This window comes from Rhineura floridana, chromosome 1 (assembly GCF_030035675.1).
Source record: "Rhineura floridana isolate rRhiFlo1 chromosome 1, rRhiFlo1.hap2, whole genome shotgun sequence".
Lineage (NCBI taxonomy): Eukaryota > Metazoa > Chordata > Lepidosauria > Squamata > Rhineuridae > Rhineura > Rhineura floridana.
In genome coordinates this window covers 51,687,710-51,711,770 of record NC_084480.1, presented here as the reverse complement: position 1 = coordinate 51,711,770, position 24,061 = coordinate 51,687,710, and the positions used below count along the sequence as shown (strand labels likewise).

General features: G+C 41.1%; 2 protein-coding genes across 7 annotated transcripts in view; one reads left to right on the top strand and one right to left on the bottom strand.

Annotated features, from left to right (window-relative positions):
• ACOT12 (acyl-CoA thioesterase 12) overlaps window positions 1-7,292 on the top strand; it is a 39,881-nt gene extending 32,589 nt beyond the window's left edge. For 2 of the 4 annotated variants that reach the window (XM_061621758.1, XM_061621743.1), the window contains 5 exons: window positions 1,089-1,175; window positions 2,490-2,623; window positions 4,007-4,135; window positions 5,150-5,273; window positions 6,932-7,281. In XM_061621758.1, the coding sequence (XP_061477742.1) occupies window positions 1,089-1,175; window positions 2,490-2,623; window positions 4,007-4,135; window positions 5,150-5,273; window positions 6,932-7,075 (618 nt within the window). In that variant the 3' untranslated portion in view covers window positions 7,076-7,281. Of the gene's footprint in view, window positions 1-1,088; window positions 1,176-2,489; window positions 2,624-4,006; window positions 4,136-5,149; window positions 5,274-6,931 lie in introns of all 4 variants that reach the window. The other 2 variants (XM_061621750.1, XM_061621766.1) reach the window with 2 other exon arrangements.
• Window positions 6,932-21,250, bottom strand: ZCCHC9 (zinc finger CCHC-type containing 9). 3 transcript variants are annotated; one of them, XM_061621775.1, is made up of 6 exons: window positions 21,127-21,250; window positions 14,553-14,930; window positions 11,972-12,122; window positions 11,691-11,783; window positions 9,326-9,394; window positions 6,932-8,704 (listed from the first exon to the last, which is right to left on the bottom strand). In XM_061621775.1, the coding sequence occupies exons 2-6, from the start codon at window positions 14,910-14,912 to the stop codon at window positions 8,586-8,588; spliced, it is 792 nt and encodes a 263-aa protein (XP_061477759.1). In that variant the 5' UTR covers window positions 14,913-14,930; window positions 21,127-21,250; the 3' UTR covers window positions 6,932-8,585. The 3 variants fall into 3 exon arrangements, with proteins under 3 accessions (XP_061477759.1, XP_061477763.1, XP_061477768.1); XM_061621779.1 differs by lacking the exon at window positions 21,127-21,250 and adding an exon at window positions 20,965-21,114; XM_061621784.1 differs by lacking the exon at window positions 21,127-21,250 and adding an exon at window positions 20,846-20,947.
• Window positions 21,251-24,061: the final 2,811 nt, after the last annotated feature.

Below are 24,061 nucleotides of genomic sequence, written 5' to 3'. Positions count from 1 at the left end.
TTACGTGCAACAGTTAGGCCACATCTGCACTGTATATTTAAAGCACTGTGATGCCACTTTAAACAGTCATGGGTTCTCCCAAAGAATCCTGGAAACCATAGTTTATTAAGGGTACTGAGAGTTGTTAGGAGACCCCTGTACCCCTCACAGAGCTATTTCCAGAATTGCCTGGGAAGAGGGATTGATTGTTAAACCATTCTCGGAATTGTACATCTCAGCACCCGTAACAAAATACAATCACCAGGATACTTTGTGGGAAGCCATGACTGTTAAGTAGTATCATAGTGCTCTAAATACATAGTACATAGTCCACTCAGGAAGTGATGTTTGCACTGTGCAGGCAACCAAGACTGCACCACTGATAGTTGATATGGACTTTGGGTCATCACTTCTGCCCTTTTGTGTTTCTTCTATGACACATCCATGTTCATAAACCTGTTTCTGCACATGGATCATCATATATGTATTGGTCATATGTTGCAGACCCTCAGGAGTAATCTGTCAGATACCATACACCGGCATTGGGAGGGGCCACCACTTTTCTCTTTCTGCCACTCCCTTTTCTCCCACCACATCCCCTCCCTCCCTCCCCCCATTTTTCTTTTCTTGCCACCTATATGAATTAAGCCCAAGGGCTGTAGTTTGTTCACCCCAGTTTAATTCATCAGTGAAACACAGATTAGTCTGCTTTTAAACAGAATTATCTTGATCTGAGAGGTATAATCTAACTCCCACTATTGAAAGAGTTCAATTCGGACATGTGTCTTTTTCTAAAGAGGAAAAGAAAAACCACTGTTTTGCAAACATGTGTTACTAAATTCCAGAAATTAAAGAACATAGGAACATAACAAACTACTTGGTATGGAGTCAGACCATTGGTCTATCTAGCTCAATATTGTTTACACTGACTGGCAGGGGCTCTCTAGGGTTCCAGACTGGGTATCTCCCAGCCTACCAGGAGATGCCAGGAACTGAACCTGGAACCTTGTGCGTGCAAAGCGGATGCTCTACCACTGAGTTACAGCCCTTCCCCTAATCTAACCCCATACATTTTCCCTCATTGGTTACTGTTTTGCTTTTTGTTTCAGGCATACATAATCAAAAGCAATGTTACAGCACTGACTGTTTTGACAGCAAAGCCTGGATGGGAGATAATAACCAGCACTCTAGACCATGCAAGTACTAAATTGTACAAGAGTCACACATATGTTTTCCTACCCTTCTAAAAGAATTAGTATGAATGTGTGTTTCTTTCTTAACTGACCTGAAATAGAATGAAAAATCAGGAGACAAAATACCATCACATGGACAGCCACATAATCCATACTAACAACTTTACAAGGCTGTTACAGAAGGGGAGGAGGAGTTACTTAAAATATATACTTTGTCTTCAAACAGGAGTTTACAAATAATGTTAATAGTTTTAGAAAATACCTTAACACTGCATCTTCTAAATTGCAAAAATGTAGAGGACAATATCTGACATAGAATTAATGACACTATAGTCTAAAAGATCTTACTGTACTGGGACATGATACAAATATGCTTTCCATTCTCAATTTACTGGACAATGTACTAGTAAAACTAGCCTGAAATGATCTGTGCTTTGGGGTAAATGACTTCTGATGGGATAGATACATATTATAGTACTTATGAACTGATCACAAGTGACAGTTTGCAAATAAATGAATAACCTGTAGCTTTTATTTATTTATTTTCAACATTTCCTACATCTATACAAAAATAAAGGCAGCAAACAAGAAATTAAAGTAATATATCAAACATTGAAAACATTTATAAATGAAACCAGCAGTCATAATTCTTATTAAAAAGCAGCACCTGAAAAAAACTGTTGCTAAAAGAACATCTTAATTGCTTGTGAACAGTGATGGGGCCAGGCAGGCTTCCTTTGGCAGATATGTTGCCTACCCAAGATGAAAGGTCTTGACTGTCGTGCCTACCCCCCCCCCCCATTTCAGATGTCTGGGGGATACTGAGCAGGCATCTCAAGTATCAGACTGATTCATATGGGGAAAGGTGATTCTGAAGTTACTGTTCCATATTATTATATCTAGACCCATTGTTATCAATATTCCTACCACAATTATACTCTTCCACCTAGGGCAAACTGATAGATCAAATCTAATGTCATCTCTCCTAAGTTCTATTTATCTCTTCCTCTTACGTGAGTCCTCTCCTATTCGTTGTATCTCCAGCTCTATCCACTCTGTTTATCACTGAAACTTAGTGGGCAGACCGATCGCAACCCTGGCTGTGGGGAAGCATAGTAGAGCAGTGAATTGATCACCACTGGATTTTAGTAGAAACTGTGGAGTCTTTTGTAATATTGTACGGCTGATACTTTTTAAAATTGTGATCCACATTTCCTTGAGGATTTCTTTTTAAAACCTAAAGGACCCACTAAAGTTGTTAATTTGAATTCATAGTTCAATATATATATTCTTTTAAAAAATACAATTATTTTTTAGATAAAAACGTTCACTCTAGAAGAGACAGATGCTTTGTCAATCAAGGTTGAAATGCAAGTACGGATACCTTCAACACTAGCATTTTCTCTCTTATCTGACTTCACACATCTTGTGCACTGGGCTAAACACTATTCGTAAGCATAATTTTTTATTTTTAAGTTTATATCCACTCTCATGATCTGGTTTAAGTAGATGCTGCCTTCATTGAATGACTGACCAAAGTGAGCTGTCAAATTTATTTCCGTAATATTCAGTACTGCAGTGAGGGAGCATTGAGTAAAACATACACTGAACTGGGGAAATAAATATTCTGGTGAAGGGAATGGACCAACCAAAAGCATAAAAAGGGAAATTACTATCTGTCAGCTGTAGCTCTTATACACCACTTTGCTCTTTCCTGATCATTTTGTTGCCATGCTGAGCTAAGCCATGACTTAGTGCTACGTTGGATACAACCCTGTTTTATTTTGGCTTATAAAGTTTGGCAACAAGTATCACTGGATGAGAGCCAACATAACATTAGCACAAGAAGTTGGCAAGCTGCTGTTGTGCAACCAGTAGCAAACGTGGTAGTGCACAAACTTAACTGTCACTCAGTACAATACTAATACGAGTTGCACTAGGTGTTGCACAGCATCTTTTGCAAGCACAAGACACCCATTGGATCTGGCTGTTGCACTGTGCTATGAATGAGGTTCTTGCCAGTGGAATGGCTGTTGTGTGAGTGGGCTACCCAACTGAATATCAGTCGAAGTCTTAAAAGAAAAAGGTGCATTAGCAAATATCTAAAGCTACATTAATTAAGCAAGGAAATAGTTCTGCAAAGTTGTGCTCTTTTTCTTTTTGGGCTCATCAGCTGTGAAAGTGTTGAAATGGCCCAAATATATACTACATCTTAAGGTTTAAAAATGATTATCATTAATTTATTCCAATTTTGCTCCGTGTAAAATGCTGAGGAATAACTTGGGCTGCTGTCCTAAACACCCTTCATTAGAGAATAAGCCCCACTGAACACAGTGGGACTTACTTCCAAATAAACAGGTGAAGAATTGTGTAATTAGTCGGGCTGAAATGGAAAATATGGACTGTTACCTAGGATAATTGATATAAGGTACTGGACTTCTTTTATTTTATTGTATTAATTATTTTATTTTTACCTTTAAGAGTGCTATCAGGAAGGCATTTAAAAGCAGAGCAAAGGCAGAAGAAGAGAGTCACTGAGGCAGAGCTAGTTAGGCACATTTTAATAGGAGCAGGTTTGTTTAAGCTGGATTTGTAGTAAGAAATCACTCTTCACCTTTTGCTCCATTTTGCCATTCTCTTGGTCTAATTGTTTACATGGGGAAAAAATGAAGTCATGAGTAGCAGGAAAAAGTACTACAGCCTAGCTAAACAATTATTTAATCTGAAAAGAAACCACATCTCCAGTCACAATTTAGATGATAAAGAACATGTCCTTTGACTTGGCTTTACTTCAAGTACCAAACCCTATTTCTGTATGACTCATATACTTGCAGAACTTGTGAGGTTATCCAGATTGTGACTGAAGATGACAAGATATACCACATTACATCCCTACCAGATAATGGAAATAAGCCCAATGATTTTTTAATTCTAGTGTCTCAAAGAAAACCCTACCAGACTGGGTAAGTAGTGAAAACACAACCACTTAAATTTGTAACTTTTTATTATAAAGCAACAGAACCCACACTCCCAATAATTACATTCTGTGAGAATTTGAATGAAATTATTGATGTAAAAATGTGGGAATTGTTGATTACTCAGCATCTCTAGGTGTAACGGAACAGCAAAGTAAAACCTATTACATTAGAAAGTCACACATGGACAAAGGTGCATGAGTGGAAGGACACTTGTGCAGCACCCACTACACCAGGAGTGGGGAATTGGATTTGGATTCTTATCTCCCCATCCCCATGGGTAAAGCTTGACAGGTAGGCAGGGTCAGTTGCCTGACATCACAATGTTGTCGAGTGGACCATCAGCTCCTTGTCAGGGCTTGCTAGCACAGCGTGTACAAAAAGCCTTTCCCACGATTAACAGTTCTTATGAATGCTTTTTATCTCTTTGGTCCCACTTTCTATGTGACAGGGAGTGTCTCCTGAAAGAGAAATCCCACTATTGGGTGGATCAGTCCATGGCGATAGTTTACAGAGAGATTTCTTGCCGCTAATCTGCAAGCTTAAATGTCTTTTGTGGCAACAGCAGCAGCAGCTAGGCACATCTGGGAACCAGTTCACCAATGGCCCTGCTGTGGAAGGCACGTAGTTGCAGAGAGAAGAAAAACTCTGCAAGGGTAAAGGGGGAGAGGGAAAGAGTCTTCTCCCCAACCCCATCCACTCACCACAAATAGTTGCATATGCCCACTTTTTCATTTTATATTGTGCACTTCATAAACAAAGAAATACAATGACAAGTTCTAATTTGGTGCAATCATGACTTGAGGTTTTAATTTAACAATCCTCCCCCTGCAAAAAAAAACCCCAAAACCCAAAATTGAGTAATAATGGCTGGTGACCAATACAGTAGCTCTAAATATGTCAGCTTCAAAAGTTAAAAAAACACACACACCGAAAAACAGCATTTTGGCAGCTTAGATTTTTGTTGTGCTTTGTTGATAACATTACTCTTATTAAATTTAGAGAACCTTACATAATAGCTGTGAGGTCAGTTGCCTTGAGATCTGTTCCACCTTCTGAGAATTACTGCAGATGTGAAATCCCATGTGCAGGATTCCTGATCTACCCTGATGAAAATGCCTCTTTTGTAAGTAGCATTATAATTAAATACAAATTTTTATACGCTTTACTCTTTCCTTCCTCTGTCTCTGTGATATGCATATATAATCTGATCCACGCAAATAGTGTGTGTAAATGAGTATGGATGATTCTGCTTTTCATCCCAAGGCATGTGTGCAGCTCTTTAAAGAATGCTATAATCCAATCCAGATCAGCTGTTGTGGAAGGTGATAGAGAGGTGCAGACTGCAGGACTAAATTCAGTTCCCTGCCTGTTCCCCACCAACCATCTAATCAGCTGTTTCAAAAGGCCCTGCATATGTTGTTGAATTGGAACCAAGGTATACATCTAAAAGCTTCAACAATCTTACCATGAGTCCAGTTTTGCTCTTCCGTTATTTAATAGTTACTTATCCAAATAATCACAAGTCTGTTAAAAACCTTTCATTTCCAAATATATGAGAAATGACTGCTCAAAACAGCAAATTATTTCCCTACCAGCATTGCACTTGCATTTCCTTCATACCACCTTAGAGATTATCACATATATACTTGAGGTCTTTTGTACCTTTTATAAGAGGGATGGGAAATCTCCACCCATAGGGCCAAATGCACCCCCCCATTGCTTAACTTCATACCCAGGGGAGAGCTGAGGCCAGCATAAAAGGGAGGGCACCCATTTAGAAAGAATAATAGAATCATAGAATAGTAGAGTTGGAAGGGGCCTATAAGGCCATCGAGTCCAACCCCCTGCTCAATGCAGGAATCCAAATCAAAGCATTCCCAACAGATGGCTGTCCAGCTGCCTCTTGAATGCCTCCAGTGTCGGAGAGCCCACTACCTCTAGGTAATTGGTTCCATAATCGTATGGCTCTAACAGTTAGGAAGCTTTTCCTGATGTCCAGTCGAAATCTGGCTTCCTGCAACTTGAGCCCATTATTCTGTGTCCTGCACTCTGGGACAACCGAGAAGAATTGATGCAGTGCCCGGTTAAGGAAGGTGGCTCTGGACCAGGTCCAGCCTGCCAAGGGGAATGAAATGGGAGGACAGAGGTGGAGGGGAAAGTCAAGAAGCTGAAAGAGTGGAGCTGAAGTTTACACAGCCAATAGAACTAACTGATCCTGCATTAGGCAGCAAGAAACGTCTTTAAAAAAGGGCAACAACTTGTTTGCATAGAATCCACTGATATGTGGCATCTACTCCATAGAAGAATATTGAAAATCCTGATACAGTAGGTGAAGCCACACACATGCTCCTTCTGTCTCATTCTCCTGTATTGGTTATGCTATTGTTCCTATGAGTCAGTGGATCCCAACCTGAGCAGCCAGAGCATCACAAAAAAGTAACAGACCTGCTTAGCTTTGGCAAGGTGGTATCCTCACGTGCCTTCAGGTTGTACCGTTGGGTGCAAGAACATTTCAGCAATCTTCCCCCATGAATGCAGCAGACTCATGGTCATGCCAGTGCTACCTGCACTTCCTGGGTGGCCTAAAACACCAACATAGTTTTTCCTAAGCAATCTGGCAGGCTGACATGGAAAGCAATTGAAATGTTCTTGCACATTCATACTAGCAAGAAGGGATACAATGAAAGCATGAAGCCCAAGATATTAAATATGAAGTAGAATGAGGTTATTGCAGTGCTAGTTATGTCAAATTACTCATGTTAACATTCTATATATTTAAAGGTGTCTTACTGCATCCAAAGTTCACCTGGTATTATGCCTTGCGTTGCTGCAAATCTTGCTGGTGTATCAAAATCAATTGAGGATACGGCTTCTGTGTGCATCCAGTTCTTGGAGTTAAATAGCAGCGCAATGAACTGTATTTAGCAAGCAATACTGGTTGAAGTGACCAGCAGACCTTTAACTCTTATGTATAAACTGTCATTAACACTAGTGCTTATCAAGCTGGCAAATCAGTTCCTACTTGCTTTTATGATCTGGATCTGTATATGCTATCACAATATGCCATATCATTGTAGTGTCTGTTGGATGACAAATTTAGTAAATAAATACATTTTCTGTCACAAAAATTTCATTCTTTTAGAATCCTCAGAAAGCTTGTCAATGCAATACATACACAACATTTAAAATATACAGATTTTGTTTTTTTAAAAATCACTTTGGATGTAAATGTACATTTCTGTTATAAAGAATTTGCCTATTCTATTGTTAATTTCAGGTGACAATTGTTTTTATGTAATTCATGATTTTGCAATTAAGACTGTTTTACATAGGGTCTATACATGCCTTACACAGAGTCAGATCCTTGGTACACAGAGCTTGGTATTGTCTGCACTGTCTCCAGGGTTTCAGACAGGGATCTTTCCAGCCCTACCTGGAGGAGCAGATGACTCAACCTGGGACATGCTGCATGCAAAGTTCTAACACTAAGCTATAGCCCTTCCTCAAGCTGTGATGCTCCTCTAAAGTAAATGAAAACTAATATTGCTGGGAAAAGTTCTTCCAAAAGCCACATGGGCAGTGCCATTATCAGATCTGCCAGGAAACATACCTTGGAACTGCTGAAGTAATTTTAAGGCAAAAAATGGTAGTTAATGACTAAATATGTGATTATCCTGATGTCACAGCAGACAGTAAGTAGTCAACAAAAAAGAAATTGCAAACTATAATACTGCAAAGAATACAATCATTCAGAAAACACAAGAACTAGGTACATAAGATTTTATTATATTGGTTTATTGGGCGGGGGGGGGGAGAATGACTTTACCAAGTAGTTGATTCAACTGAAAAAATAGAATAATGTCATTGGCATTAAGTTACTCATGCTGCAAGATCAACTCTGCTTCCAGCAATGTTTTAACATGGCTTTTAGATACTCATTTATACATGCAAGTATCCAGTTTAGCTGTCCCATTTCTATGTCCATGGTGAGGATGAGAACTTCAAAGGATAACCCTAGCAACACTAAAAGAAGATTCAATTTCATTTTGAGATATCTTTTGTCACAGCATTGAGTTTCATTTATAAAAAGGAGACTGGCCTATTATCTCCCCTTGCCCTTTGCTTATTGGTATCACTACATCACTAAGCAACATGTTAATGAGTGACAGGCTGGTTGGTAAACCAGTAAACCTTACTGTTGAGACAGATACTGTCATACAACCACTTTCTGCAATTTGTCCTCCTGTACAGCATTTCCTTTCCTACCCAGGAAGCCTCCATTTGAGTTAGGATTTTATTTAGTGAACAACATCTCAGAGAGTGATAGTGTGATTATGGCTTCTCCTAGAACTATAGTTCACAGTCCACATTTATTACTACAAGTTTAAGTCTTACACTGTGAGTCATTGTAAAGAATGATGGAAGATAGCAGTTGTCAGAAATTAACAACTTTAGTTACTTTTGGTTTGGGTTTTTGCTGTTTAGGGCCCTCTAGAATTTCTTGGTAATCTGCACTCATTCCTCTGAGCCATCGACCAACAGTTACTACTCGATCTATGAAACAAAACAAAAGAAAAATGCATGAAAAAAAGATAAGAAATGGCTCTGTTTTATCTCAGATACATAACTAAATGCTGAAGAACAATAATATGTAATTCAGCAATGTAATGTAGTCCCAGTAAGTATTTTAAAGCCCAGATTATGACTCCAAAATAAGTACACTGAAGCCAATGGAGGATACGCCTAAGTTTTGTTCAGTTTTGAAAAAGACTTTCTGAATGTCATATGTGGGTAGCAAATTCCAAGGCAATATATTTCCAGTGTTGGAAGGATGGCAGGATATAAATAAAGAATAATAATAACTATGAAACTTGATAATTCAGTTCTGTTCTTCACTACTGTCACAACAGCAGTACAGAAGCCACACATATTGAAACCAATGCAGTCTCTACCTTTAACAGGAGATACACTGGATCATATGTAGACTTAGCATCTTATGGCCTGTTTAAAGGTGTGGCTACTGAGTAGCACATTAGCATGCCAATGAGGTGAAAAATGAGGACTGTACAACTGGTTTTATAATTCATATTTACTAGCCAGAGTTCACCACCTACAGCATGGTTCACACGTATACAACTATACTTTTTGATAAAGAAAAATTATTTGATCCCTCACCTGAATTTTGATTCTCTGGACAATCTTTTTTAAAGTGCTCCACAGATCCACAAATCCTGCAAGAACCTCCTATAAGAGAGCAAAATACACCCATGCACAAAAAGTATTTAACTGCAATATATGAATTATGTTAATACATTCCAAATGTCAAGTGTACAATTACACCATTATCCCAATATTGCCAATTATTGCTCTTGTGAATGGTCACTTTGATCATCAAGCTTTTCATAGAATTGTCACATGCTGTACTTTTTGCATTTCATTGCCATTTGGACCCATTTTTTTCTTCTTTAAACCTTCGAGTGAAACCTGCTACGTAGGCATTCAGTGGAGCCCACAGAATCTGATCTTTCATTTTTTAAAAAAGTAAGTCTCTAGCCGTCCTACAAAGAAAGTTATGAAGCAAACTGTGCAGTTACCCTTCTAAGCAATTTATGTGAAATAAGCCCACCTGGATCCTCCTGCCTGTCAGTGTTATTAGCCACTGAGAGCTGTGACTGATAAATGAGTTGATTGGACACCCTGGAATAGGAATCGCTGGGGTCCTAAAGAGCTACTGTTTTCCCCTCCCTTTTAGTGCACTTTTCCCACTTCTGCCTATTTTTCTAATCCTTGGAATCTCCCCTTCCTTTTTCCTTAGCAACCAGGATGCATCTTTACTATGCTGGGTTTGCCTGAGATCAGGTAGTGCCTAGAAGTTATTTTCTATGAATTCACTCATACTTATTGTGTAGTAGTATGTTAAAGAATCTGCCTCCCCCTAAAAGTCAATATGAAAACTTTGGAAAGAGGCTTCGGCATGTCTTCTGCTTTGCAGGAGCTAAAGACCAGGGAGTCATTAAGAATTTCCTGTATAGCTACCTTACACCACAATGGTATACATCTCCACGCAGAACTAAGTCTTTGTATTTAACAGGGCTTACTTCCAGGTAAGTGGATACAGGTTGGCAGTTTAGGGTTGGCATTGGTGAAAAGCAGGTTTCCTGTGCCCTTAACAGCTGTATGGCAAGCAAAAATTCAACATCAAGCCTTTTCTAGTATGGAAATATAATTATGGGAAAAGCTTCACCATGACTACTCTCTAAATTTGTATTATGCCATGTCCCCATGGCAGCCATTTTGTGTTCTTCCATGCCCCCATGGCAGCCATTTTGTGACTGGTGTCCCCAGCAATGTCTCAAAATATGAAATGTGCCCTCTGGTCCAAAAAGGATGGCGACCCCTGGTGTATCATATACTCATAACAAATTAGGATAACACCTCATGCATCTGATAACATTACACTACAATAAGAATAAAACTGTTTTACAGGTAAAAATGTAAAGTGCATTTATATTAACCACCCCGCTTCTACTCTAGGAAAATTACAACAACAGACCTTTTCCAACCTAATGCCCTCCTGGAGTTTGAGTTACAATTCTCATCAACCACAGTAAGCATGGTCAACAAGCAGGGATGATGGGAGCTGTAGTTCCACATCCCTATCCAGGTTGGGAAAGACTGCTTGAATTAAATTTTACTATTTAACCATTTCTTCAGCCCCTGAATGACCCACTTCTAATTCTCATTTTGGTCCCAAAACATCTATATAAAAACATTTACCACTGAAATGTTGTTTTCCCAGGATATTTATCTTTATTAAAATAGCCTGCCAAAATGTTCCCAAACTAGCTTTTATCAAAGGTGACCCAAATGCCTCCCAATAAGTTATTCAATCTAGGCATACACAAAGCTAGACCTTTAATTGACTTTCCAGAATACGTTCCTAGTTTCGCAGCGTTATTAACTGGTTCCACTGGCTGTGATTTTGTATTCTATATTTCGTACTTTGTTTATTGGTTGATCAACTGTAATAAACACTTGATTGACCTGACTTTCCAGAACTCAGCAAGTTATTTTCAGCGTATTTCATGATGTCGCATGCAGTGTTGCAGTTGCTACTATTTGTAGAGGGTGGGTGGAATCAATAACAATCTATGCTGTACATACACAGAGAGACAGGTGTGTAATGGGTTTTCTGGATCAGGATCAATATAGCCAACCTTTAGAGAGAATAATTGAATATTACTCTCATATATCTCTAAAATTATGTTATTTTTTAAAAAAAATTATCCATGTAAATACTTTGAAAAGCCTCTGTGACAATCCTCTTGGAATTTCAGAAGTGTTTCTAAAGTAACTAGTACAAAAAAAACAGTGATACAGGGCAAAAAAAAGTATTTGGCAACAGAACAGAATTTCTCAACAGTGATGTAATCCTTTATTAAGCTCTCTCTTTTCACTGAAGTTGTCAAAATAAGAAAGAGGAAGTGCTTTCAAGTGTATCATTTAGCCACCTTTTGGGGGGACAAACAGTTGTACTCACCTTCAGCATAGAGTCCTTTAGGATTATCAGGACATGACCTTGAGAGATGTCCCATCTCACCACAAATAAAACATTTCGCATATGGAAATTCACCTGTAAGCATTTAATGTTATGATTGAAAAATCTGTACTAAAATTACATAAAACACTGCAATGAGCCAGCATTACCGTAATGTGGAATAGTTAAAGTAATTAATATTCTGAGAACTGTTGAAAAATATTCAGAGAGGCAGTAAATTTTAACATGCCCACCATTTACAGAGTTGTAGATATTGCACATACCAAGAGCTGGATCTATTTTTGCTTTGCATTTGCTGATTTCATGCTCTGTAGATCCACAACGGTAACAAATTCCAGTTCCCATATCTTGGCTTTCAAGTACAGCTGGGCAATCTGCAACCCCATGTCCTGGCTTTCTGCAGTGGAAGCACACCTTTGACAATACAAGATGAATTACTAAGTGAGCAAAGAGAGATATGAACTCAGAGCAATCTCTTTTTCTGCTAGCCACATTTCAAATTAATCTTACCCAAAAAACCAATGTGGACTGATAAAGCAGAAGCCAGTACTCAATAGTTAAGAGTAACACAGCATCAGTGTTTTAGGGCCAATCCTTGCATTTAACATGCAGGTTAATGGGACCAATAGGGGTTTCCTGCCAATGCAAATATCACCTTAACATAAGATATTTCTTTAGGAATACGAATTCTGCTCTCCTTAACTGTGCAAGTACACACACACACACATATATCGAAGCTAATGGAATTTGTATTTTTAAAGATCTGCACATTAAATGCAGACACCTTTAACATAATGCCTAGTTTAGTGATTAATCTGAAATTAAGATTCCTGAAGTGAAAAGCCATTCCTCTTATCTGGTCCCTCATTTAAAAATTGTATTAGAGTAACCCTATCCAGAGAAAAAAGCCCGGGCACAAACCTTCTTGCTTAGGATCCTAAATATTCAGTGCCATTACCTTTTTTCTAGCCCTAAGCATAACCTATGATGCTCATGGAACCCCATTAGAAGGCAATTCCTCGAACCATACTTAAACATGAACACATTCCACACAAGTTGATTATCTAGTTAACCTTGAGTAGGATCTAGCTTATGTATTCATCTTTCCAGAAAATTATGTTATTGGTTATTCAAGTTGCAAAAAAAATACAAAAAAGGATACACTGATGCCAAGAATACCAAATTCTACACCATTGTTGTTGTTACGTGCCTTCAAGTTGCTTATGACTTATGGCAACCCTATGAATCAGTGACCTCCAGTAGCATCTGTCATGAACCACCCTGTTCAGATCTTGTAAGTTCAGGTCTGTGGCTTCCTTTATGGAATCAATACATCTCGTTTGGCCTTCCTCTTTTTCTACTCTTCTGTTTTTCCCAGCAGTATTGTCATTTCTAGTGAATCATGTCTTCTCATTATGTGTCCAAAGCATGATAACGTCAGTTTCATCATTTTAGCTTGTAGTGAGATACTTCTGGTTTAATTTGTTCTAACACCCAATTATTGGTCTTTTTCGCAGTCCAAGGAATCTCCTCCAAACCACATTTCAAATGAGTTGGTTTTTCTCCTATCCGTTTTTTTCACTGTCCAACTTTCCCATCCATACATAGAGATCAGGAATACCATGGTGTGAATGATCCTGACTTTAGTGTTCAGTGATACATCTTTGCATCTGAGGAACTTTTCTAGTTCTCTCAGCCCACCTCAGTCCTAGACTTCTTCTGATTTCTTGGCTATTGTCTCCATTTTCACCCCTAAATACCTTGTGAATCCTGGAAAATAGACATTGTTCCAGAACATAATCATCCCCAGTGAAGGAACATAACTAACCTACTGGTGGATTATTGGTGCCAATGCTCTCTGCAAACCTAACCTAACTCAAGGGGGTTGTAAAGAAACATAAAATAAGAATTTTGTCTCCCTCTGCAGTACATGACTTAGTTTGCTTCTGAGAATCCTTGTGAGCTATTTGCTCTGTAGGCAGCGTCTTTTACAGCTCTCTGGCTGTGAGCTGAACTGCATATATTGACTCTGCATTTGAATCAGTTGTAATGCATGCTGCGGATGAAAAGTGCTATAGAAAACATAATTAGTACGCAAAAAAACCCTCCTGATTTTCATTTATCAATATTTTATTTCCCATCCCTTCAATCTGGAGAATGACTGAATTATCACTCTGCTGTAATACAGAGAATAAAAAGAAACCTGTTTTAAGACTGCCATATACTAATGGAAACACAAACTTTCTTCATTCATGAGCATTTAAGTATAGCAGTCTCAATGTCTGTGGTAATATACAACTAACTTCTATTTCTATATTTATATTTTGAATATGAATATTTAAAGCAAAACACAGCCAGTTAAAACACTATAGAATATATGAATAATAAACATACATCCTTTTCCAGAAATGCAAACCAAATTTCAGAAGTAAGTTTTTATAAGCAGATAAAGCTGTACTGTGTAGACACAAGTCTCCATCATGAAAAAACATATCTAGACATGTTTTAAGACACAGGTGGGGAACCTGTGGCCCTCTAGGTGATGTTGAACTACAACTTCCATCATCCCTGACTATGCTGGCTGGGGCTGATGAGAGTTGAACAATATCTGGAGGATCACAAATTCCCCATCCCTGTGCTAAAGTATGCACAACAGTATCGGAAGCCAAGACACACACTACTAGCAACAGTGTGCTTGTAGTGTTTTAGTGTGTCTACAGTTATCTGGATTAAGATGAATTATTGTGATCTCACATGTCTCTGTGAGTAGTTTTGCTTGCACTATGAGAAGGAAAAAAAGTAATAGCCTCCAAAAGGAAGAAAAACAACAGAATATCATTGTACCATTGTGTTCTTCTTTATTTCCTGTCTTTTCATTCTTCTCCCCTCTCGCCGCTGGTCTTTTTTCAAGACGTTTGCTATGTCATCCTTTGCTTCATGACTGTGGATTACCTGTCCTTCATGCAACACCTGAGAGTTCTGTTTTAAATATTCCATAAAACCATTGACATCTTCATTCAAATAGTCTTTTTTCTTCTTATTTTTCTTTTTCCCCTGGGTACTCTTCAAGGAAAGCCAGTTTGAAGAGCTTTGCTTTCTATTAGTTGTTGTGGTTTCAGTGGCATCATTCTTCATAGATTCCCATGGAGTTGCATCCAGAGCCTTCTTGTTGTGTGTGACATTAGCTCGAGCCCACCTGGTCATGACTTCATCCAAATCTTCCTACAAGATTTTAGAACAAATACTGTTAGGTCCCCAAGGCTGGATTCTTATCATTTACAAGTTCAACTGTGACTAATGAGGTGGGTATGTTTGAGTATCAGGGAATTATGAGATCAGTGAGAGAAACTTCAAAGATCACTATTATCTTACAATAGGGATGGGAAACCTGTGGCCTTCCCAAATATCAATGGACTTCAGCTCTCATCATCCCTGACCAGTGGCCATGTTGGCTGGGGCTGATGGGAGCTGAGTCCAACAACACCTGGAGGACCACAGGTTCTCCACCCGTGCCCTAGACTCAGGACTTAATAAACATTTCTATTTGATAAGACAACACAACTGGGAGTTGTAGTCCAACACACCTGGAGAACACCAGCTTAGGGTGTTTAGATGCTTGGGATTTTCCCATTTTGACGATCTTATTTGCTATCACCATCATTTTAAAATGTTCAGCTTCATTCCTAGTCTCAGAGTTCCTAAAGTCAACCTCAGATTCCCATGAGTGTTGCTGCACTGAAAACATCCATTCTTTCATCTTGTTTAGAATTCAGTTCCCAAGAATTACTTATCACAACCTATCTGTATTTTCCAGCACTGAAACAGAAGATAGGGTGCTGTCAATTTCACATCTGGTCACTAATTCTGTATTCTTCCCTGTTTATCTCAGGAAACTCTGTAGCTGCTAAAGGCTGGCAAACAGCTGCCAAGAGAACTACAGCAAAAACAACTAAGAACTGTTTTTTCCAGAAACCGCATTAACAGACCATAGACAATAAAACAAGCAGGGTTGGTCTACCCTCAAGAATGAGATGGAATTTAAAACAACAAAATGCTAACAATAATTAGAGTTTTAAAATTCTAATTAAACATGTAGCAAGGAGAGGGGTGGGGAGATGAGACCTTGCCTCTCCTCTCCTTCCCTATGACTGAGACGGGTCAATTCTGCAGGGTGCTGCGATGCCTTCAGCACCCCTGATCAATGCCTCAGCGGAGGCACTGCAGCACCCTGCCGAATCATCCCCTTCACTGAACAGCTGACCAGCAGAGGAGGCAATCCTGCACTGGTGATGCTCAACAAATGGCTTTCCTAAAGGAAATTCTGCACAATGCAGAACTGACTCCTCCACTGACCAGCTGACCAGCTGGGGGTGATTCTGTGCCGGTGATGCTGATTTTGCTCGGGCCTCAACCTAATATGGAGCACAGCAATAATAATAATAATAATACAGCCACAGGAATTATTGAATACTATAGTCAGCATGGATTTTTTTTGCATTTCGCAATGTTAAATCGAAAATACCTCCCATGCCATTCTGATGCTTCCCATAAGCTCATTTCAAAACTATAGTCTGAACTCAAAAATGCTTGCTTAACAACCCTCTAAATCTTCCTGGCGATAACACAAAACAGTCAGAGAGAATTGAGAGTTCAAAGTGTAAAAAGAGAGAGGAAAAACCCACCCCTTTTGGACTTTTTCCTGTCCGAGTTCTCATAATCTGTTGAAATTAATTAAAAATCAGCCATGTTCACAGAGTACCTCTAATCCTATTACTGACCTTGCCCCATACTCTGACCTTCATCTTCTGCAAAGTTAAAAAAATGCCTGGCTGATTTTTAATTAATTTAAGAAATTTAGCATTGAACTCTGAGCATGCTCAGTAAGAACCAACAGTCAGTGTTCTAAAAGCCAGACTCATCACTGCTAGGCTTGGCTAATAGAGGCCACACCCACATCAGACCTTTATTTCACTTTAGACAGTCATGGCTTCCCCCAAAGAATCAGAAGTGTAGTTTGTGAAGGGTACTGAGAGGAGACTCCTATTCCCCTGACAGAGCTCCAGGGGCCAGAGTGGTTTAACAGTCAGCTGCTCTGATCAAAGCACTGTGAGGGGAACAGGGCCTCTCCTAGCAACTCTAAGCACCCTTCACTAACTACACTTCCCAGGATTCTTTGAGAGAAGCCACAACTGTCCAAAGTGAAATAAAGGACAAAGACAGCTTTAGTTTAAATTTGGGTGGGAGGCTACATGTGCCAGCTGTAGAATAAAAAGGTGGGGAAAACCCTGAAAAAGAATGACACTGTTTCCAGTGTTTTCCTTTTGAAATGGAAAGGGGCTTCCCCTCTGCCCAGTGCCCACCCTTCCCATCACCTTCCCTCCCCCTTCCTCCCTGCCCCTCCCCCAGGTCAGTTTCACCTATCCTAAACATCACTGTACAGGAATAAATCCCACTGAACTCAAAAAGCATGCAAATGATCAAACCTGCCCTCCCCTCCTCCTATTCCCTCCCTCTTCCTTCACCTTCTCCCCTCCCTTCCCTTCCCCTCCCCATCCCCTTCCTCCTCCTCCCCCTCCCCTCCATCCTTCCCCACATGGCCAGTTTTACTTATCCTAGGACTATGACCTGGGAGACCAGGGTTCGAATCCCCACACAGCCATGAAGGTCACTGGGTGACCTTGGGCCACTCACTGTCTCTCAGCCTCAGAGGAAGGCAATGGTAAACCACCTCTGAGAGGAAGCAACAATATCAAAACAGTTGATAAAGTTCAGATCATAACCTCCAATTTGAAACACAAAAGGCTGTCTTCACCATCATACGACATTGACCAAAAAAAGGCTTTGAAATTAAAATAAAATTGACACAGGTTTCTAGGATGAATAATGAGAGAAAGATAATTTTCTAGGTTAGATTCTCTGTAGAAACAGTAGTAACACAGAAAAGAAGCAAAGTATGAACACCAACAAACATACAAAAATGTAATTCTCCATCTTTGAAGATGGCAGGTGTTGTCACCACTCACCATATGCTCAGAGGCACATGTTACCAAATTCTTCCAAGCTACACAGCAAGTGGATTGGACTGTGAAAGACCAACCCAAATTGTGTTTGCATTTTGACAAATTTGTAGGGCAGTTCAATATCTCAGAGAGGTCATGTCTCCTGCTCCCCTGGTGCATTCACTATAGCTGCCCAGTTTCCCTGCTTTTTCAAGTTTCATGGAAATATCTTGTTGGCTATCAGTACATTCTTAAACCGTAAGGTTTTTTGCCTATTAGTGAATAATAACTCCCTGAAAATAAGTGATGGGTATTAAATGATCCTAGTATGCAAGGGGTATTACAAATCACCAAGCTAAAATTCATTTTCTGGGCGGAAACACAAACTCTTTGCAGTTTCGGAATCCCAGCCTCCAAGTACTTTAGCGGCTGTTCTGCAGACTAACTATTGGATACAGACATGGGCAGTTCCAGGTTATTGTGGAACCATTTCAACATGTCTGGGGTCCCCCATCCTCCTGGAACCACAGGTGGCCCTATTCAACAGCATTCTACTGCCAAAACACAAAGAGAATAGTGGCAAATCTCACACCTGCTCCCCTTCTATGTGGGATATTAGGGAGAACTGGGCCACTAATATTGCAGTGTGTTTTTGAAAGAAGTTGCATGCACAGGTTGTCATCTCTTCCTGTTTGCTCAGACTCTCACAGAGTAGTGCAGGAAGGACTGGGCCGCACCACCCCAATCCTCAGAGTGAAGGCAAAAGTGCGCAGCAGCTATTAGTGCAACAATCAGCACACCACCTCCTCTCATATGTTCACCTACACTCCCAGGATGGTACAGCACTGGGAATTGGACCCAGCAAGCCCAGTCCCACCTACTGCAGAGGGAAAACAAGCAAGTAGAAAGGCTCATTCATTCATTCTGGGGAGCCCCAGTGGGCCCAATCCTCTCTGCTGCACCATACAAACAGAGCACAAGCTGTCATGCTCCCAACCTGCTAGCACTCTGCCTTTAGCATGGGGAGACACGTTTTCTCAATCACACTATAACAATGCTGCTTTAGGGACTTTGCCTTATTCCCCCGCCCCAGCCCTTGCTAACCAAGGTCCAGGTATACAGTCAAACCCACCCCCGTCCACCTCTCTGTCCCTAGAAGATCACAGCCCTGGGTTGAACCCCTTTAACATGCTACAGTTACTCTTCCGGGTACTGCCACCATTGATACTGTAGCCACCTTGGTTTATCTCTTGCCCCCCTTTGAACTCTTTGCAATAGCTGGCCAAGAATCAAGAGTGTTTCAAACCCCAAACAGATGTTATTTAACAGTTGATATGACTAAAGTAGAATACTTTTAACTCAGATCTCAAGCATGTGGTTACAAACTGAAGTTCTTCAGTTCATTCAAAGTACACTCACTGAGTTCCTTAACTGCTATAAGTACGACACTACCTCCCTACCCACTTCGAACCACCCCTCCAATCCTTTCCCTCTCAAGTCTGTGTCCTATCTCTTCAAACTGTTAATTCTGTATCTGTCAGCTGTCAAGCACTCCCCTATAAACATTCAACCCTGATACTCAGCCAATCACAAACCAGACCACACCAACATTCTATCTCACTCATATCCCCCTCCCATCACTCATCACTTACCTTATTCATTCTAATATTCTAACTCACCATACATAACATAATACAAACACATACAACATTTCAAGATACAAGTGCAGAACATCACACAAGCAAGCAAGCAGAGCCTACTTGAGAGAGAGGGTAAACAAGTGATTGGAAGCAGCAGCAGCCGCCATTCCTTGCAATCATTACTTGCCCAATCCATTCCACTGCACCATCCAGAGGGAAAATGCAGGCAAGCAGGAAGCTGATTGTTGCAGGAGCAGCTGCTGCTTCCACTTGACTGCTTACACACACACTGCCTCCCCATCTCTGCCTCAGCAGTACAGCAGGGAGGGTGGGAGGAGGTACTGTTGCAAGAAGCAGCTGCCACTGATTCTGATACTTTGCATCCCCCCCCTGTTGTATTGGGAAGGATTAGGCCCAGTGGGTCCATCAAGAATGAGCGTACCTGTGGAAATTGTGCTGTCACTTCTACTTACTTGCTCTCCCTGAGCAGCACAACAGGGAAAACTGAGCACCTGGACCCAATCCCAACTGCTGTGCCTCCTGACAGAGAGCACTGGGGGCAAGTGTGAGGATGAGGCAGCAGCTCCTTGCACAGGCAACTGGCTCTGCCTGCTCACAAACTTGTAAACTCCAGGCCCAATCCCCTCTGAAGTGATGCCTAGAGAGAGGGCTAGCAAGTTGGCAGAGGCAGTAGCTCACATTCTCTCTGGGCAGTGCCACAAGATTCAATCCTTCCCACAATGCCACCCAAAGAGAGGGTGAGCAAGAGAAAGGAGCCTTTCACTGCCCCCCCCGGCATTCCCCTTGGTCTCACGAAGACAGAGAGAAGCAAGCCTCCTCCTCTTGCTCACCTCTAGGCAGAGCCAGAGACCAGATCATTACCCTTTCACCTCCCAGAGCAAAAGGGCATAAAAGTGATTGGAGACAAAGGTGGCTGTGCCTTCCAATCACCACTGACTTACCCACTTTTTACCTACCTCATTCACTGAGACAGCCATTGGTCCATCTAGTTCAGTTTTAGATAGACAAATGGTCTGATTCAATGTAAGGCAGCTTCCTATGTCTACACCAGGGGTGTCTACTGCTAGATTTGTGGCAGATTTCAAATAGACTGACAAGAGTTTTGAACTCCCAAATGTCTAAGACAGCCTTTCCCAACTAGTGGGCCACCAAATGTTGTTGGACCACAACTCCCATCAGCCTCAGCCAGCATTGCCGATGGTCAGGAAAGATGGGAATTGTGGTCCAACAACATCTGGTGGCCCACTAGTTGGGAAAAGCTGGTCTAACAGCAGCAACTACTATTTTTCCCTTTTCCCACCGCAAAATAAGGCTGCTTTAAAAGGGGGGGAAGCGGGGGAGAGAACTTGAATTTCTGTGCGAAAGGACTCGTGAACTTGGTTCTGGTCCACAAATTCCTGGGCCCAGCAGGTGTTCAGAAGCACCCCAGGATTCTAGTAAGAGCAAAGTAGATCCCGCAAGCCTTAAGTCTGCCCACCTGGTCTACACCGACGGGCAGCAGCTCTGTAGGATCTCAGACTGGTATACCCCACTTCAGTATGCTCACTTCCGTGGACACGTGCACAGCTGTTATGCAGGGAACAGAGCAACTCCTACCTAGTCAAGAAGGCCCAAGCCTGCCGAGACACCACCTTTCCAGCAATCGAGCGGCAGAGGGCTCTATGGAAGCAACTGTCTGACGGGTACCGACCCTACAGATGCTGTTTCACCTTCCCTTCCGCGTCCGAAAGGGGTTCTCCGGCTCAAGGGGTTACTCACCGGTATCAGAAGGCGAGAAGCACGTCGCAACTCCTCCTGTGCAGTAGAATCTCACAGTCTGGAAAGGAGAGAGCGGCACCGGAAGCGTCCGGAGCCCGATCCGTTGCACTTCCTGGAGGTGGGCAGGGTAGAACTGTTGCTATGGGGCGAGGTGGAGGCGGAGGCGGAAGCCGAAGTAATACGCGGAAAGCGCAAGGTTACGGGAGAGTGTTTTCTGTCATTCAAGAGTGTCTGGTTCAGCCTGATCCTATGGAGATTTAGGCGCGCGTAATACATTGAGCTGAGAGGGCTGGACAGAGCCTAATTCTGTATAGGTTTGCAGCTTTACGGTGCGGTCCACGTCGTTCCGGCTCTTGTCTCCGAAAAATGCCTACAACTATAGGCAGCCGTGTAGCTGCCTACAATTCACAGACGAAATAGGTGCATGCGTGCAGTTACTGGTCTGAAGAGGTCCACATTGGGTCTGCGGTGAGGTTTCCCCCCCCCCGCGGAGTAGATGATATAGCATTGTCAGGTGCTAGTTTACTCGCATATCTTAGGAGGTGGCAAACACACACATGTAGTTTGGGGCCTGTGACGATCCCACCGCTGGCTCTACCTGTGATACTCCCACCAGGGCCACCACCTGTCAGGATCTCGGTTTTTATTTGTTCTCTCACACGCTCTAGCACAGATCTCACAAGATCCCACTGCTAGGCAGCACCACCAGCCACTCCCTGTAAACAATACTGCTAGAGACTTTGCCTTAGTCTCCCCCTATGGCTTATTGTTACTTTGTGTCTGGGTACCCTTGCCGTCCACAACCCCCTTGTATCTTTGTCTATAAAGCATACAATCCTGGGTTGCTCTGGATACTTGAGGATGTTACAATATCTCCCTTCACCGCTGCCACCATTTATTTGATACTGTTTCCCTCCAGCCTTGGTAATTACCTTGCCCTCCCTTCTGGTCTGTGTATCCCCAGCCAAGGATCAGGCTTTTGGTAAACCAATAAAAGTATTTATTTGATAACACCAGGAAATAACAAGATTACTTTAGGAATGTTCAACAAGCGTATGGTTTCATTTAGTGTCACTCTTTATGTTTCCAGTCTTATATAGTCTGCCTAAATACCAGCCAAATATAATCCAACCCACAACCAACTCCAATCCACACTCCACAACCAATCACCAACAACCCCCTCAACTCAACTGTCATCCTCTCATTTATACCTTCATCCATTCAAACACTCAGCCAATCATCATCCAACATTCTCCAGCATTCTAGCCCATGTACTGCCCCTCTTACTCAGTCACTTACCATATATCACTTAATAAACCCGCACTTACCATATTTACAGATAGTAAAATACAAGGACATCACAGGGCCCAGTGGCTGGATCCCTGTGGTTGCTTGAAGGAAAGGCACTTTTTGCATTCTCAAAAGAGGATTTTCATAATTTCTTTATCATTACAATACCATAGTCAAAGTTATAAAACAAATATCCATGCATAAAAAAACAAGAGAGAAAAGATCTGTATTATAACTAAATACATTATAAATTGACTTGTAACATGGGAGTCAGGAATATCTTGCAAAACATTGCAAAATCACCTTTGATTAAGGAAGTAACAAATTGGCCATGCAATATTCAATAAGATTTCCAATATGCGAAAATAAAATTTTGTTTTGCACTTGCCTTTTTTATTCTGAGAAAGTATGTCAGTTTTGCCATTGAATGAAAGTCCCATATTTTTCTTTCCATGCTGCTACTTTTGGCTTTCGGGTGGTGGTGGTTGTTTTTGGTTTTTGGTCTCAGTTCATTAGGATACAACAACCTTGTGGTTTTACCATATAGTAGATGTGGTGCAACTTTGGCCCTCCAGATGTTGCTGAACTACAACTCCCATCATCCTTGGTCATTGGCCATGTTTGCTGGGGCTAATAGGAGTTGTAGTTCAGCAACATCTGGAGGACCAAAGGTTGTTTTAGGTTGTCTTAAATTGTTTTTAATGTTGTCTTCCTGCCATGGGATCTTTAGGTGAAGGGCAGGTAATAAATGTTGTATTATAAATGATAATAGCAATATCATCATCTGGAGGGCCATAGGTTTTCCACTCCTGCCATATAAGTAGTTAATTCTTTATGCCCTTGTCTTACAGTCCCATCCGTGAGATTTAAGAGGAAAAAACACTAGAATATTATAAACTTTTTTTATATATTAAACATATTATGGTTTTCATAGATAGACAGATGCCTACTGGGATTGCCACCATATATGATAATCTCCTCTTTCCTTGGGATTGGTTCCTCAGAATGAAAGTTACTGGAGAATGGTAGTGTTTCTGTAATATATAAGGTTTATTTACACATATACAGGCTGAGCAAGGCTCACAGCATTAGCACGCCAACAGATTCAGCTCTCCCATTAGGTTTATACAGTGCTTGGGTTCCTCACACAGCACATTAGGTCTTTGGGTCTGTTTCAGGTCCAGTTTCAAGACAGCCAGTCTTTTTATTCTCTTTCACACAATGACACCTTGGTGACATCACCTCCAACCAGGGAGGAAGGACAGCATGCCTTCTTCAGGTCACCTTTAGCTATTTAGTTTCTGTGGCACCTCTTTGGTCCAAACTTACATGACTAAGAAGATGCTTAACAGACCTGGCCAGGCATACTTAACAAAGGAAAGTGGTTTCACTCTTTTAGCAGTCCCCTTTGCAGATGCCAGTCTCCCAACTGTAAAATTACTGGGCTCATAGGGATCCTGAGAGGTCCTAGGAAGCTGCTTTATACTGAGTCAGACCATTGGTCCATCAAGCTCAGTATTGTCTATAGTGACATGCAGTGACTCTCCAGGGTTTCAGACAAACATCTTCCAGCCCTTCCTGGAGATGCCAGGGATTGAATTTGGGACTTTCTGCACTCAAAGCAGATGTTCCTATGACTATATTT

Coding starts and splice junctions, on each gene's coding strand:
- ZCCHC9 (XM_061621775.1), bottom strand. CDS start 14,912: ATGACCAGGTGGGCTCGAGCTAATGTCACACACAACAAGAAGGCTCTG. Junction 12,123..14,552: donor AAATAAAGAAGAACACAATG/GTACAATGATAT, acceptor GTATTGTCAAAG/GTGTGCTTCCACTGCAGAAA. Junction 8,705..9,325: donor TCCAGAGAATCAAAATTCAG/GTGAGGGATCAA, acceptor TTTGTTTCATAG/ATCGAGTAGTAACTGTTGGT.